Here is a 16,730-nt window from a genome sequence, read left to right as displayed (position 1 = left end):
CTGTATCATGTTCACGTGTAACAAGCATGAACAGACTTACCAATGCAAACCAGTTTTACTCATTATCGTTTTGGTCCTGAACAAACATTTGACGTATATAGTTCATAAGGTCTGGTAGAAAAATCTGATTAGAAATGAACATGCTATTCCATATTTGCGAGTGTAAAATATTTGGAGTGTTATAAATCCAAAATGTTCCAGAGTAATTTCGTTTGGGTCCACTAACTTCATATTCCTTGCCAATGTGCCATGATTCCTATTAATGTGTTGGGAAGCCAATAGGAGCAGTCAAATTGACACCTACTTTCCTGTGACCTCGACCGTGACTGTCACAGGAAGGGTAGAAGAGCGCGAGTGAGTACTTTTTTTATAAAAGCAACCAAGCCCAGTCCCTACAAAAATGTCAAGATTAAATTAGCCTTATTACCGTCAATATAGGCCTTCTTATGGGTAAGAAGGTATAACATGTTCTGAGAGGACAAAGAGTTATGTTTTTTACTGACGACTTACAGAAATTTGCCACATCTACTGAGGTTAGCGGTTTTCAATAGGCTTATCTATTAATTTATACTTCGTTTAGCAAAATCTATAAACAGAAATTACATTCGCGAAAATGGAAATGGTTTAAAACTATCTTGAGGGACACCTTATAGACTAAATTTGTATCTTTAAATATAAAGTTCACCAACAGCGTTGGTCGGCTCGTCAACTGTTAATTCTTGCAGAACCGTGTCTCCGAGTTTCAGCGTTTCTTTCATTCCGAGCCCCGAGGAAGCTCTCTCTCTGTGGACGAGTGGTATACTTCCCTCTAAATCTTTGCACGGAACATCGACCATATATTCGGAGGTCATTCGGAGCGTTTTGTGATCCACAAATTGTCTACGGCATGAGATGCTTTTAAAGACGATTTTGAGGACTGCCAGTGAGTCGTATGGCGCATTCAGTTCCAAATGACCAAGTGGTCGACGATGAACTGGAAACGTTACCTTTTTTGGAACGTAGAGGACATCATCAGATGGCTTAATCCGAATATGTGTTTCATTTTCCTCATAAAGAAGGATATCGAGGTAGGGCCACTTCCATTGTTTTGTTGAATAGGAAGACCTCCCGGAGAAGAACCTGATAATAGGAATTTCAGATCTGTTGAAATGAAATCGATACTCCGGATGAAGAGCTGGCAACAATTCTAATAGTCTTGCCTCATCCTTGGCACTAAACAAGACATCGGCGTCGTCGTCCCAAGGAATGATATCATGGTGTCGGTATGATCCAAGTAGCGTTCCATCAAACATTATATATGTCAGATTATTATGTTTGCTCACTTGGTCAATAGTGGCCAAAAGTGCCATGAGAATCTCTTTTTCTTCGTTTGTTGTGTGTTGCTTAAAGTATTTTAACAGCTGAGTGTGATCATTTGAATTTTCCCTTCCGATGCATCGGTGTTGGCTTTCCCATTGCATCTTGACGGTCATTACCACAAACAGGCATGTCGCTATCAGCAGGAAGGACATTATTAGTTGGTAGTAAGTTGGGCGAGGCATTATCGTCACTGAAAAAAAAAGACGAACATGAACATAGTGAAGTTGATTCACAGTGCCAAAAGCAGTATTGATGTCCATGCGTTTTGGAAATTGGGATGTAAAACAACGTTGCCACACCACGCTCTTTATAAAATACACGGGCGACTTTCATTCGTGCCAGTAAAAATAAGTAAAGAACTTGGAAATAGGTCCACGGATTATACTTTTCTCGACAGTTTTGAACAGAATATATTTTGGTGATTAGGGAAAATGTAGAAGTTTCCAGGAAAATCATTTTTTTAGCTTTAAAAAAAGATTAACTTGAGTTTAATGCATTTAAGAAGCATTTGTCAATCTCTGCTATCAGGGAAATATCAGACTGTTTCAAGGAGCGCATTTAGAACAAGTTGATCCGGGAACTAAATGTGGCCGACTCACTTAAAAGCGATGCCGCTAATCCCCTGATGGTCTCGTTGCCTCCATACGCGCCGTCACAGGTAGTCCGTGGACCATCAGTTCTGAATACGCTCAAAATCTCTTTGACAATTTCTTATCTTCTGTTTTTGATTGATGCATTATCATCAAATCTAACTGTGTACATTTAGGCCTATAGTCACATAAAAATAGTTACACCAAAAACATTGTTTCACTGTACAAGATCATGAATTTCAACGCTTACCGATCGGTTGAGAGGCAGTCACCTAAGGTCAATAATTTCAATGAGTTGACCTCTTTGTTAACTGAATCTTGGATCTTCAATCCCACTGCATGAACTACTGGTACAGATATATACTAGTAGATGCGCCAACAATAATTTCTCAATTTACTTTAATTATTTTCAGTTATCTTAAAATTCGTGAACTTGTAACAAAGCAGTTATAGAATTAGTGTTTCGGTTATCTCTAGGCCAGGTTCAACCCGAGGTTGGGATAATTGACCTACGGGAAAAAAGGTGCCCTCAACCAAAGTTATAAATTGTATAGTATCTGCTTGGACATTCTCTTCTTGACGATCAAGAAATCTCCACTGACCTTATGATTATGTATCTGGCAGATACATCAGAACCTTTGACTCACATTTATTCTTCTTTTGGTTTTTGGCCCAATGGGTGCATGTCCTTTGATGCATGGGATGGGACCACCACGGTTTGCTTATGTCTTCAGTGGGATTCCACGCTGGCGATGGAGGTCAAATAGACCAGTGCCCTCAATACATGTTACCCGGGCAATGCTTGTTTAATACTGGTACAAGTATGTGTCACTATGTACTCAGTATGTAGGGGCCTAATGAAAAGCAGCATGCTGTTCTGTGTTAATGGTTCGTTATCTAGGGTCAGTTTACACAAGGAGTTATAACAGAAGGAGATTACACGCAAGCCTTTCTATTGTCCGATGTCTGTTACGGTGGGCGGAGCTAGCTACGGGGGGCCTCCGGTCTCAAGGTTTCGTCTGCGTCGCTCTCCTCAGCTTGGAGATAAATTTCATATGCGTTATTTCGCGTTAGAATTCGAGATCAGTAATGTCAAAGCGCCGCTGTATGCTGACGATTTTTTTCACAGGTAATTATTTGGACGATGTGCTGGAAGGGAACGATATCATAGAAAGCGATTATAAGGTGGTGACTGAGGATGGTCGCCATGAGCTTTTTTTAGTCGGTGATAGATGGCTTTTTTATGGCACAACCCGGTGAAAAATCACCAAGGAGAAGTCAAAAGAAAACGTCCCAACTGTAGTTTGTGAAAATGACGTTCAAGTGAACGTCTGTCCTCACTGCCAAAGGACATAATATTAATACATTAACGTTTGGACCCTCCTGTCCTTGGGTCCCATAAACATATACATTGTGACAGTGCCTAAGCTTTGTGTCTGGTTTTAAATTTCTTAAAGTATTTTTTCTCTCACTCGGTATAATTTTAATATTATAATGCATTTAATTAAAATTTTAATCCAAGGTTGAGGCAATGCCACGACACGTCAGTTTACTGAATACTCGTTATAAATTTCTTTATCTTGGAAATTTCCCTTTTTTTCAGGATTATTTGACACGTACTAACACTGTTCATATTTGTCGGTAAACAAGTGCACAGTGCTATACATTAAGAATAATTTTTATTCATTCAGAAATATATTTATGTACAAAATATATCAGAAATTTTAGTATTCACTGAGCTCTTTAAAGTGAAACAAATAAAGATGAGAATATTGAATTTCAAACTATTATTTACTATATTAACTTAAAATATCTTTTAAGTCAACTCTATACTCAAGCACTCTATACTCTATACTCATGAAAGTAGCATCTGTGAGTAAAACCATTTTATTATATCAATAGAAGAACAAAAACAAAAATTTTACACATAAGCAGTAATAAATGAAGTCATAAGAATGATTAAGTTGCTACAGTTTTCCAGTTTTATGCAGTCTATGATGGCATTTTTTTCAACCGTGCAAATAGAAATAATTATATTCTTTTTTATCTGACTTGCTGATACCAGTCTGTGCCAGATACTATTCCACTTACAGGCCAGCAAGGTCTGAGAATCTAATGGGCCGAACGAAAAAAAAAATCCTAGAAGATAAAGTGGTTAATTCTTACAAATAGGATGAAAAACATGGGATTTTCAAAAGGTTATTATAGATCAAGACAACACTTAGTAAGAACATTTATAAAATGTAACAGCTGAAAAAATTAACTGGTAAGTAAGCAGTAAGTGACTGCTTTAAAGAAATTTCACTGGCAATCAACAATTTATATATAGGTTTTGAATTTTTTCCACATAACAGTAACATAAAATTTATGTCCACTTTTGCAATGTATAGAGTCAGTTAGGTGACTGAAAATATTTTAAAATGTCATAAAGGAGCACTATTAATTTAATGCAATCTCTGTTGGCCAGTCTTATCCAGTTTCTTCTCCAAAAAGGACAACTCAAGTGAGAATTTCTTCAGGGCCTTTTCTTCTGCCTTGCTAATGCCATGCCACTCAGAAAAGAGAGAAACCTGTAGGTTAGAAAAAAAAACATAATAATAGCATTATGAACTAGTAGTATCCATGTAGACATTATGGAATTATGCAGTGAAGTTTAATGTGTCTTGTTATGACTTGACTGAAATAATGTTCACCACATAAATGAACAATTTACAACTAAATTCATATAGAACATCAAGATTCATGATCACAAGCTAATAACCCCAAGAAATTGAAAGAAATTGTACTTATTACAAGAAATTATTTAAATCCGCCCTGGTCCCTACTCTTCTGACAGGACAAAAAGGGGATTTCAGAGAGGCTGGTTGCTAAAAGGAAAATGCCCAAGGTTGTTGTATTTTGAAAAAAAAATTAAAAAGGGTACTGTTGTTAGTGAATGTTTAATGCATCTTAGGCATTATGACAAAAGTAACTTACCCCAGACACACTGACCTCCTTTTTTCATTGACATATTTTAATTTTTTCCAGCCTGACCATAATTCATATATTCAATGCAGCCTTCTCCCATATCTATAATAGAAAAAAAAACTTGAGTAGTGTTAAGATATGCATGTCAAATTCATTATCAATTTTGAGAGAATTTCTGTTTCAACACTACAAGATGAAATATTTAATTTCAAGTAATGAATAAACCTTAATAGAGTTCTATTCTTTTGTAACCACCAAGGCAAAGCTTCTTTCTTAAAATGAACTGAAACATCCAAGCTTGCCACCTAACATGCCAAAGTAGTGAAGTATAATTTAAGTAGAGAAGCAAGTACCCCTTAATTATAGAGGTGTCTTACACAATAAAGTGTGTCTTACACACCTCGACTCAAAGAGATGTGTGTAGTGAGATAACAGGTAAAGTAATTGGTGGAGCCTAGGTGAACTTAAAACCTTAAGACTTTAAATTAAGAAGCACCAGGATTCATGTGTGTTCTTTTTTCAAAGGTTTAATATGAATTAAAACATATATATGTAAAAAGAAGACTAAATAAGTTAAAAATAACTATACCAAAGACACTGTGAAGCAAACTTCCTGTTAGACCGCCATGATGGAAAATGCTGGGTGGAGGCAAAATTTTCCAGTCAAAAAAACTGAGCACTTTACTTTAACAACAAAGTTACCACTCCAAAGCCACCCACCATGGTGAGAAGAAAAATGATGACCAACTGTCATTATAAGTCTTTTTAGATTTAGACATGAAAAAGGTAAAGGCCAAAATGGTACATTTACCCATAACACTAGAGTAAAAAATTGGTATTCTGAACAAATCGGGTTATTTTTTTCAAGAAATATTGGAGCAGTATCCATGCAATATATACCACGCCACGACCAAGATGTTCAAGAATCTAAACACACCAAATTTTTTTATAATCTTGCATTTGAAAAGTACAAAAAGCGGTAAGGCTTTTGGCCATAACAAGCGTAACACTTTTTGATCGGAACTCATGAAAATTGTCAATTGTCGTATCCAAGCTAGACCACATGTAAAATCGCAAAAAAAAAACAATACTGCTCAAGCAAGCGTGTTGCACACATAACAATTAGTTAAATTTTATGACTGTCATGTGACACAAGTTTCAAAAAGTAGGAGGAAAATGTCTTTTGGAGTAATTTTTTTTCGAAATATTAACAAGATGGCGGCTTAAGCATCTGCTTGTTATTCGGCTACTGAAAGTGCACCTAAGTTTTATTCTTTGCTATTGCCACAAATTACTTAACAATTGCAACTGTATAAAGACCAAACTTTCTTCATCTGATACTATATTTATAGGCACTTGTTATGAGTGGGAAATATTTTTCGTGCAATATTTATTCTCCACACACCACCTCGCGAGATCTACGTGAAGCTGGACACTTACACAGTGAGACCCCACGACATAAAAGTTGCAATTTATCTTCATATTTCGTGTAGTTATGCATTTAAAAGCACTTACCTGTTTTTTGAAAACCTTGTCCAACGTAATATCATATAAATTCTGTATTTCTCTCATTTTTTAGAAACTTGGGACTCCGTTTCTGTTTCTGTCCTCAAAAATCAACAGACGAAGGCACAGATACTAACAAACGAGATTTAAACGAGAGTAGCAATTAAGCGTAACAGAGATAGGCATCCATTGTTCTCTGGGTTCTATTCATTCCGACCAATGAGAGACCGTAATACGGGCTCCGCCCCCACGCGTGTAATCTCCTTCTGTTATAACTCCTTGGTTTACATGTGCATCAACCACTGAGTAGAAAATGGTTTATCTACCAGTATAATGTAGCGTAGTTAATTGATTTATTTTAGAAAAAATGTCATGAAGAGCATTTAACCGTTCGTCTATTTAGTGGTGTAGTACACGTAGAACGGTGTCGCGCGGGCCTTCTCGTGTCTGACACACACCCAATTTCCATAGATTTTTAGATCGATCTATCCCTGTGGGGAGTCTCACTAGATTACTGTCAGCTTGGCCGGCTTAAGCGTCTGTCCCGCCTACTAAAAGCTGTAAGGAGGTAATTAACTATGGTGCCCGCTCGGCTGACTGCAATTTAGCGTGAACCCCCAGGGAGTTAGGTCGATCTAAAACTTAATCTTTAGATCGATCTAAATCTCTTGGAAAGCACCCACATACTAGTAAAACAGTGGCAAGTCAAAGGCCTTGAAATGGGCTTTCGACTTTCAAAGAAATAAAATATTTCTGAAATTGCATCAATCTCCACTTCATTACCCAGTTTAAAAACCGTTGCTAAAATCACAATCTCTATACCTGCTTCTGAGTTCTAAATTTCTCATTTATACGATGGCGAGTGACATTCACCTGTTGTCTTATCCAGGCAGTTCAAGGGCTGCATAAGGTTCCCTTCCAGTGTAAAGGGGGCTTTAGTTACGGTAACCGTGTATTGATACTGACAGCATTTTTGCAGGTCTATAATAAGCAATTTCAAATAATTTGACCTTTTTACCCCCTTAGTAAACCTTGATTGAGTATTGGCATAAAACCTAGAACAAATCTTGATTAAAAGGCCTACTTTTCTGGCCAATAGAACCCCTCGGTGCATTAAAATGATCTTAAATTCAAAATAAGGGATTTGCGTTTTTTGTGACCAGGTATTCATATGTTAGCAAAATAGAGTTGATTTCTTCTTTCTCTTCTATGTGACACCGTATGAAATAACACTTTTGGTATACATGTTCATTGTAAGGTAACAAGATTCTTGATAACAATTTATTTTAAACAAACAAATTTATCATGAAAGTGACTTTTGGAGGCACAAAAGCTTTGAAACAAATACAAAATCCTTATTACATTTAAATATTCATTCCGACAGGGAAGTTACACGCGAGAAGTACCGGAGAATTATGATAATGAAACGCTGAAAGAAGCCGAAATTGTTAAAACAAACGCTGAAGTTGTAAAAGTAAGAGCCCGATCAAAATTGGATAAAGAAGAAAGTTGCCTACTACAGTACTAGTAATGTCGGGCAATAATAAAGGAGATAACAGATTTTAGGCATTATATGGGTCTATACACAGTTTTCATCTGCAATTAACATTAATAAGTAGGCATATATATTTGCAAATGTAAAAACATTTAAAAATATAATAAATTTGAAAAATGAAGGCACAATTTAACGTTTTTAGAGTTTTTAACATGAGTTCCTAATTAATCCAGCGGGCAAGCACGACAGCTAGTCCAGTGAGCCAAAGAAAATGGCTGCTGAAAGCAGGTTCAGGGGCTGCGTTGCAAAGGTCTTTATTACAGACGCACCACTCACTTCCGCCCTCTTCTACGTCACATCCGGGTTCTGGGGCGATGTCTCCGATCACAAGGACGCAGCCTCGAGAAACGTAACCTTTAATAATAATAATAATAATAATAATAATAATAATAATAATAATAATACAATTAAGACTTCACAACTATAATGCTGAAAGGGGTTATTATGCTAAAATAGATTCTATTCACGTGACCCAATTTACTACTCACACCTGTACCGAGTTCAAAACTGTAATTGAAAAATGACATCATTCAGTACATGTATTTTAAGAAATTTTATAATGAAAAATGTTGCGTTTATCAACGCTGTAATGGATTCGACAGCCATCTTTTAGTAGCCTCGAGCTCAAATCTTGCATATAACTTCATTCATGAGGCTTACATCAGCGAAAAATTTAATTTGAAGTTACTCAGTAGCTTTAAATCAGATCTATGTCTGAAAAGTGAAATGATTTAAACCAATTTTAGAGAAAAATGTTATTTCTTTGACATTTGGTGGCCATTTTGGATTCGTCAAAAGGTACCAAAATGATTTCAAACAATAATAGGGTTTCCATTAACATATTTCTAGTGTATGGTTGGGCTAAAATAAATGTGCCGGTGTCAGCTAAGGGCCTTTCATATCCACGGGTGTATATTTCTATCGTAATTGGCGGCCATTTGAATATGTTTAGTTCCCTGAGGTTGCCAAAGTGACAATTAAACTAAATTTGCTTTAGGGTCCCCTGGGATCCCGAATTAAGAAAAAAGGCTGTATGGGAAAAAATAAATACAGAAGATTCCACCCGGATTTAGTGATATTAAGGACATTAAAATACATTTTCACATACACTTCAGCAAAGTAAAACACTGCGAAAATGACCCAAACACAAAGACATGTTAACATTATTAACACAAGTTTAAACTTAAAAGACGGAAATCTTTAACGCATTAAAGAACCTATTACAGGCAAATGAAAAGCCTACTTGGCGGAAAACACTCAAAATGGCCAAGCTTTGATTTTGGTTTTTCGAAAAAAAAAATCCCAACTTTCATAGTCAGTTTTCATTCAGATCTTTTCGGCGGGCTTCGCTCGTCCCCGTTGCCGAGGGTACGAAATCCGCCGGAGATACCCTAATTTTTTCCGATAAATCACTGATATGTGTGCCATGCTCCTACCTTGGTTATCGGTCACCTTCTGGCAGCCTGCCTCACACGCCACTTGCTTTGTCGCAGTACTCCCAGTGAAAGGATCCCCGCAGTTGCTGTTGAGCTTGGAGATGCATTCAAAACATTTAGTGGCGCTGGAGCCTGCGAAGATTGACAACTTTACTAAAAATTGAACCCTTCAAGATTGCTGATCACCGACCAGGAAAAAGACAGTAAAATAAAAAAATGATTTAGGAGACACATAATCAACTGCTGAAATTGCTATGACGTCCTTCCTTCCTGGGTACCTGTCTATCCTGAAGATTTCATCACAATTGTTATTTTGTTTTTGGGGCCGGGGGGGAGGGGGGGGGGGAAGGTGGGTGGGTGGTTTGGGTGGAGATTGAGACCACTGCGGGAACCAGGACTTTACTGTGGATGGGGGCAGAGGGAGAAACAGCATCAGTGTATAGAAGGTGCCTCCCACGTGAGCTACACTCATAAACACGAGGCCCGTTATACGAAGTGTTATTTTCCCCGTGTTTTATAAGTGATTTTAGATTTGAAACTTTCCTTTAAACAAGGGTGATTTAAGCTAATTATCTAACTGGTAAAAATAAACATACATTCCCTTTTACAAATTCCCATAATCCCCCTTCTTTCTATCTAGATTCTAAGACAAACAAAGACGCTATGTTCGAGTATATATATATATATATATATATATATATATATATATATATATATATATATATATATATATATATATAAGCTCTAATTCACTCCTAGAGCAGTAATCAGGTTTGTGAACATATGGAACGCAGTCTGACCTTTAGTTCTATTGTGAGGCATGAACAGCTGCATATTAGATTAATAATGTGAGCGAACGGTTAGAGATACTGTGGTTTTAGTCTGTTTGGACATATATAACCGAAAGTAATCTACAACTAGAAAATAATTGAGAGTAGAGCGCAGACCTCGACCAAGACAGGTCAATTATCATTATTAATTACACAATTTATTAATTAAGCAATAGGTCATTAACAAAATCAATTACTCCCTAGCTACCCAAGGGGGTGTGCCAGACATATAACCTGATTACACTGAGAGCACTTTAGGGAGAATTCGAAACCTAGCAGAGTTAGGTCGATCCAGCTAGTACGATGGGTTTATGGAGACGCAGTCTAAGACATGACCTTTAGAGCATTTATAGAATTAAAGGTTCTTTTTCTACCATCAGTACACAAAAGACAACGAAAGACTTCTTTTCACAATTTTCAATTTAGTTGTTTTATATTTACTTTAGTATAGTGTGGTCTGATCATTGGACCAAGATATTACTTGAATCCTTGATCTTTACTTTTTACCATTTTTTTCGTCTTCTTATTATTTGATTATTATTCGATTATCCTAACCATTCGTTCTTCCTAAAAATACGAGAACTAAAAAAGAGAACACAGAGTTAAATGTACTTGGTCCGCATTTATTCGTAATATATGCGAAACCATTACCTGGTTTAGTCGGACTAAATAAGATGACAGGTACTACCCACGGCCAGTTAGGTAATGCCAACATTTCTGAGGCTTGACAAGAAAAGTTTGTGTTGTATTTGTTAAAGGAACAGAGAGGAAGAATCATGTAAGAAAGCGGTTAGTGTGAACAAGAAGGAACTTGGAAAGTCACGTTGGAAAAAAGCTGCATTTTTAATGCCTCTGCTAAGAACAAATTAAACCATTGATAATAATACCCACATAAACACACACGTTCTTTCTTACCTTGAAACAGAGCCAAAATGGCGACACCTAAAATCACAAAGTGATGCATCCTTGTAGCCGGCTGTCCCAGAACAAAACTTGCTCAACTGATGCGCAGAAACTCCCAACTGGCGTGCAGCAATCAGCTACTGCGGGGCACGAAATTTCAGGCCCAGAATAACTACGTGATTGATCGAGGACAACAGGCAAATCGAAGGGCGTCTATATAGCAGCGTAAATAGGAATTAGCTGGGATATTTGACGTGCTTTGGCGAACTAGGATATTTTACGTACTATGTCGTAGGCCTTTGAGACGTCCTTTTGTGTATGTTAAGCAAAAACTTCAGATAAAGTTGGTTTTAATTTTAGTCTACCACTTTTGCTCTCATCAAATTTGTTTTAAATTTTAAGCGGTTTTGGTTATGGAATATCTTGGTAAAGAAGGGAAATGGGCTAAAATCTAATGTATGTTATATTAAGGTCAACCCTCTTTGTGAGTGTCTTTACTAGTGTACTGATGTGTCCAATGCGTTAGAGGAGCTGTGATGTTCATCTCATCTGATGAATCTGTTGATTTACTGCATTAAATGTCCTGAATTTCTCTAAAGTTAAGAAAATTCAAATAAAGCTTGGGCTTGAAATAGTATATAACGTTTTATTAAGTCACATTACTTAAACGCTCTCCGAAGAACCAAACTCCCAGATTTTACTAATGTTGCAATTGTCTCTCTCGTTACCCCCCCCCCCCCCCCCCCCATGGCTGTCGACAGTGAACGCATTTTATAGGTTTTGTTGCCAGTTGTTAAATCGCGTGACTTTTAAGCATTTTTCTTTTGCATTTTTAAAACACACTTGAGTTATACGACTTTCAAGGCAGATCCGAGAATCGGGCCCTGCAGACATGTCATTATATTCAAACATACACGCTTAGGTAGTGGTGGAGTGTGTTTGTGCGTGTGTGGGGCTGTTGAAGCTAACGGTTCATGCCTGCGTTCTAGAGCATGCTTTTAATTGCCGCCCATTGCAGTTACTTTACAAAGTATACATTTATTACACGATAGAGTGATCAAATTCATTTCCACTCTAGTACTTTTTACTTTTAACATAATTTCATAGAAGATAAAATAGATTAGAAATAAATTCCCTTCAAACCATTGAATTAAAGTAACAAATACCCCCCGCCTAATGAAAGTGGGCAGAAAATGGAAACCTACGAGTATGTAAAAAAAAAAAAAAAAAACGGTATTAATATCTGGCAGGAAAGGTGGAAATATCTCCGCAGTTGCCGTTGATCTTGGAGGTGCATTCAAAACATTTAAGCGCAGCTGGAGCCTGCAAAAATTGACAACTTCACTAAAAATAAACTCTCCAAGTTCACAGACCTCCGACCAGGAAAAACGACAATAAAATGATTTAACGAAATTTTGGAGACACATAATCAGCCGAAATAATCCCTTCCTTCCTGGGTAACTTCATCACAATTATTATTTGTTTCAGGGGTCGGAGGGTGGGGTGGAGATAAAGACCACTGCTGAAACCAGGGTTTTACAATTGATGGAGGCAGGGTCTCGGTCTTATTGATCTTCTTCCCCCGTACCAACACGGCCATCACACCAGAGATAAAGTGGTCCAAGCCAGTCCCAGATCTGAACATTACGTAACCTGTCTGACCGGAGAACATATTCATGTTTAAGGCAACAAAAATTCAGTACATATCCCCAGCACTTAGTTTTATTAACGTTTGTTTACGAGAAAAACAGAAATATTTGCATTTAGGCCTACACATTTTTAAATTCTGAAACATAGCCTACACGCATATAAGAAGATTCTCTTGACGATTCTATTCAGTTTATAGTCTGTGACATTTGTAATAAAATACTACAGGTTAGGCCTATAAGTATGAACCTTTGTTTTTCAGTTCTAACACCCATGCCTACAATATAAATAAATACTTACATCTCCCAACATTTAACTCATAGAGAATCCTAAGAAAATCAATTTCGATTAATAATGCGTCATTCTTCTGTGACTTCTAGATCAAAGTTTGGTCATATTAGATTTTTAAAATTTGTTCATATTGTATCCAAAATACTTCTCTTCAGCCCAGTACTTTGCAATAACTTGCTTCAATAGATCCCTGTCGACCCCCTGATAGTACTGTCGGGCTTCATCGTCAGAGGACATTTGATCTGCTCGATGCGAAGGCGGGAGTTTTATCTTGTCGTCTGCTCCTAGAAGACTCAGCACGTTTTTGGCGTCGTCTGCGAGAGTCTCGAAATATACTACGAGATCATACTGCATTTTGCACGGAGCACAGAACGTATTGAATGTATCCCAGTGGATGTTAGGATATTCGAGGGTAAATTGTAGAAAATCTACAAATGTAACCGTGCGTGTTTTATTAACGTCAGCCATCCCTTTTCTTTTTATGAGAAAGTCCTCTAATAACTTTCTAAACAGCCCGCGTGTTGGCGCCACCTGTTCTTTGTACGCCGACACAAGACGTACCAGAGGATGACGGACTGTCATTATTTTTAGGTAACTGTTTACACGACCATGGATACCAAAGTCAGTGTACGTCTTAAGTTTACGTACATATGGTTCGAAATACGGAAGAGGCATTTGGTTGTATTCTACAGAAGTGTTCATCTGCCCATTCAGTTTGAAGTAGATCTTCAACCAAGTTCTGCTGCCTGATTTTGAAATGGGACAAAGAATTATTCGGCTGATGTCGTCAACATAGTTTCTGTCCGGGATTTCGTGTTTGGACACCTTAATTGGTGTTCCTAGCATTATGGTTTCATTCTGGTTCTGGCACATCTGGAACAACATTTGTCTTCTCCGGTTCATAGTTTCCATCCATTCTTTAGGAACTCTAGCCCAGTGAAATTTCTAAAAAGAAATGAATTTGTTATCGAATACCATAAATATTTTATATTTTAAATATCTTAAACTTGTAATGGGAATGATTTAGAGCTAGCCTAAAACGAGACTATCGGCACGAGACTAGAAAACGAGCGATGGGATAAACCTAGTTTTCAGACAAAATACTAATACATGTACAGGTATAAGCCAAGAATGTCGTCTTCTAAGTACAATAAACAACACACAAGACGTGGTGAATACGTGCTGTTGGTTAAAAGACTCCCTTGTTACAAAAGTAAAAATTAAACTCCCTGAAAAATAGACTGCCAACATAACAAAGACACGTCCAATTTTACCGTTACGAGTGAAATTCATCAGTCTCTATCTACGTTACGAGAGTGAGTAAAAAATTATAAACATTGCTCAAGAATGTGCTTATGGATCGCAAGTCTGCAAACAATTTTGAATGTTACCTTAGTGAATCATAGTGGAAAAGTAAATTTCGTGAAAAATTAAAAGTTTGCAGAAAAAAGGCCTAACTTGCATTAATGCTTTACCTGTTGAACGATATCAGACATGTACTCGTATCTCCCACTTCCAGTTTTTATGACGTCCGTCCTCGAAGTTGAGAAACGAGCGGTGAAATCTGGAAGACAAGATATCAGCCACCTTCACGGGGACTATCTAATAAAAAAATCACAGAGTGAGCTATTTCAACTATCCACATACCTACTCACAGTTACAATAGCAGCTAAAATAACTTTTGATCACTCCAATCTCTCTCTCTCTCTCTCTCAATGCGTGCGTGCATGCGTACGTGTGGAGAGAGAGATGGTAGCGGATGGAAAAGGTGCTGCTTAGGGACATTCGATTTAGTTGTATATGCCAAGTGCCTTGTCACCTACCTATGGGATTCTTGTTCAAGATGTACATGGTCACGAGCACCACACATAGGCATAAAACGTAGAAAACCCTGCGGCGACCAATGTTGAATGAGCCATGATTACCTCTCTGAAATAGGGATGTAAGTTTATACCAGTTTATACCAGTCAAACACTAAAACAAACAAGAATTCTACGGGCATGAAGGCAGGTTTTTTTTCGGGGGTTGTTAAAATAAATTACATGTATTTTGTTTCTGGATAAGGTCCGCTATGAATTAAATAAGTTAATCTACATGTAGGCCATAGGACCTAGAGGATTTTATTGAACAATTGGGAGCGACTGAGAGGGAAAACCCCTTTTGAAATTACTATCAAGAGGAGTGAGCCACCTTAACTGCCTCTTATAACAGTTCACTGTTACCCTCTATCAGGACCACAACTTGCTTTTTCGCAATATATATTCACAGAGATGCCTATGGTTAAATTCACGGTTATTCTCCGAACTTCGCCTCAGAATAAATGTTCACAGAATGATACTGTATAATGTTTGTAAGCTGCCTCGGGATAGACCTTTATTGCATAAGAGGTGTGTAGTTGAACAAAATTGCGTGATAAAATAGGTCCAGGAACGCAGGAAAGCACGTGTTTAAATGGTATGGCCATGTCACATGGGTATATCATAACACTGACTCAGTATTTGAGCACGGAACAACAACTACCGATTTCAGCGTAGTTGGTGTTACATATGTAAAAGGTTTGAGAGCAGTCTAAACTTACCTCACCTGGCCTAAATATCCTATCGATGTACAGCTCGTAGTTAATTTAAGAATTCTGTTTTCTTTAAATTGTTAAAGCAATAATAACTGTTCGTTTGAGATTCAAAATTCCGCAAGAAATAAATTGTAAACAACGCATGGAAATATACACAAAAGTTGCTTTCATCACCGAATCTTTTTGGTTAATTCACTTTTAAAAAATCATTGTTGGCAAGTTCTTATACTGAAAATCTCCGTATCAGAGAAGAGTGAGCAAAGTAGAGTGAAGCCACAAGCGCACTACTTTCAATTAACGCTTGGACGATCACTTATTTGCGACCATGCTCAGCTTCGATCTTTATCTCAGCGAGCTAGGGTTAGGCTCTTTTGTTAGCAGAAAGTAAGACACCTACGGGGCAGGGCATGGTACTATTGTTAACAGAAACCAAACAGCGCATGGATGACAATGTTATTTCCATGGTTACCGCGCCAGGCCGTATGAACACCCCGCAGGGACCCGCAAAGTAAGTAAGGTTACTTCCCGGCGGCACTGTAAAAGGTCGCCAGCAATCGTTGTATGAAGCAATGCAATGAAGACCATTTTTGTGCGCCGACAACCAGTGCGACTAAAGATGAAAAATATCGGTATATTCTATATCGGTGTATAAGAGGCCTATCGGTCTCTTATTGGTTGTCAGTAGGTCCCTATAACCAGTAGCATACCACTTGCAACTGCACGGTGGATTGATGGTATTAAGTTGCCTGGTCGCTTACAAGTTCCTTGCCAGTCGCAAGCTAAGTAGCCGGCAGTAGGTCACCAGAAGGTTGCAGTTGTAATTGCATCGTCGATTGACGGTCTTTAGTCGCTTGGTCGCTAACACGTTTCTTGCCGGTCGCAGGTATGCGAAAATATGTGGCTGGAAGGTAGCAAGCGACCGCAATAAACGGTGGTCTATTTGGGCGAATATTTTTTTCATAATATGGCATGTATGCCTTCTAAATACCATGATCATAAATCATAATGTTTTAGAAAAGAAAACAAATTGCATTTGTTGGCAAGATTTTACACTGATTGTCAAGGTTTACATAC

The 16,730-nt window shown here is 37.7% G+C and overlaps 3 protein-coding genes and 1 long non-coding RNA gene across 5 annotated transcripts; all 4 read right to left on the bottom strand.

Moving 5' to 3' along the window:
* Positions 1-17: 17 nt before the first annotated feature.
* On the bottom strand, positions 18-2,829 carry LOC147762677 (uncharacterized). 2 transcript variants are annotated; one of them, XM_087011214.1, is made up of 2 exons: positions 2,597-2,829; positions 18-1,549 (listed from the first exon to the last, which is right to left on the bottom strand). In XM_087011214.1, the coding sequence occupies exons 1-2, from the start codon at positions 2,646-2,648 to the stop codon at positions 669-671; spliced, it is 933 nt and encodes a 310-aa protein (XP_086867340.1). In that variant the 5' UTR covers positions 2,649-2,829; the 3' UTR covers positions 18-668. The 2 variants fall into 2 exon arrangements, 1 of the variants encoding a protein (XP_086867340.1); XR_015333923.1 differs by having other exon boundaries at positions 1,391-1,549; positions 2,552-2,829.
* Positions 2,830-3,820: 991 nt separating this feature from the next.
* On the bottom strand, positions 3,821-6,686 carry LOC147762676 (uncharacterized). The gene is made up of 3 exons (XR_015333924.1): positions 6,432-6,686; positions 4,926-5,018; positions 3,821-4,519 (listed from the first exon to the last, which is right to left on the bottom strand). It is a non-coding gene; the product is annotated as an uncharacterized LOC147762676 (long non-coding RNA).
* A 1,003-nt stretch (positions 6,687-7,689) lies between these two features.
* On the bottom strand, positions 7,690-11,318 carry LOC106152406 (UPAR/Ly6 domain-containing protein crok). The gene is made up of 3 exons (XM_013525962.3): positions 11,159-11,318; positions 9,414-9,545; positions 7,690-8,331 (listed from the first exon to the last, which is right to left on the bottom strand). Exons 1-3 carry the CDS (start codon positions 11,205-11,207, stop codon positions 8,138-8,140), a joined length of 375 nt encoding a protein of 124 aa, XP_013381416.1. The 5' UTR covers positions 11,208-11,318; the 3' UTR covers positions 7,690-8,137.
* A 1,532-nt stretch (positions 11,319-12,850) lies between these two features.
* On the bottom strand, positions 12,851-14,903 carry LOC106152398 (carbohydrate sulfotransferase 9-like). Its single transcript, XM_013525950.2, has 2 exons — positions 14,560-14,903; positions 12,851-14,029 (listed from the first exon to the last, which is right to left on the bottom strand). Exons 1-2 carry the CDS (start codon positions 14,578-14,580, stop codon positions 13,199-13,201), a joined length of 852 nt encoding a protein of 283 aa, XP_013381404.2. The 5' UTR covers positions 14,581-14,903; the 3' UTR covers positions 12,851-13,198.
* Positions 14,904-16,730: the final 1,827 nt, after the last annotated feature.

Source organism: Lingula anatina, chromosome 4 (genome assembly GCF_051362555.1).
Source record: "Lingula anatina isolate TDL-2025a chromosome 4, LinAna3.0, whole genome shotgun sequence".
Lineage (NCBI taxonomy): Eukaryota > Metazoa > Brachiopoda > Lingulata > Lingulida > Lingulidae > Lingula > Lingula anatina.
This window is presented reverse-complemented; position numbering and strand designations above follow the sequence as displayed.

Excerpts from the sequence above, each read along its gene's own strand:
- LOC147762677 (XM_087011214.1), bottom strand. The coding sequence starts at position 2,648 with ATGCATCAAAGGACATGCACCCATTGGGCCAAAAACCAAAAGAAGAAT. Across the intron at positions 1,550-2,596 it reads AAACCAAAAGAAGAATAAAT|TGACGATAATGCCTCGCCCA; the intron begins GTGAGTCAAAGG and ends TTTTTTTTTCAG.
- LOC106152406 (XM_013525962.3), bottom strand. The coding sequence starts at position 11,207 with ATGCATCACTTTGTGATTTTAGGTGTCGCCATTTTGGCTCTGTTTCAA. Across the intron at positions 9,546-11,158 it reads CATTTTGGCTCTGTTTCAAG|GCTCCAGCGCCACTAAATGT; the intron begins GTAAGAAAGAAC and ends CAATCTTCGCAG. Across the intron at positions 8,332-9,413 it reads GAAGGTGACCGATAACCAAG|GTTACGTTTCTCGAGGCTGC; the intron begins GTAGGAGCATGG and ends TTATTATTAAAG.
- LOC106152398 (XM_013525950.2), bottom strand. The coding sequence starts at position 14,580 with ATGTCTGATATCGTTCAACAG. Across the intron at positions 14,030-14,559 it reads TGTCTGATATCGTTCAACAG|AAATTTCACTGGGCTAGAGT; the intron begins GTAAAGCATTAA and ends ATTTCTTTTTAG.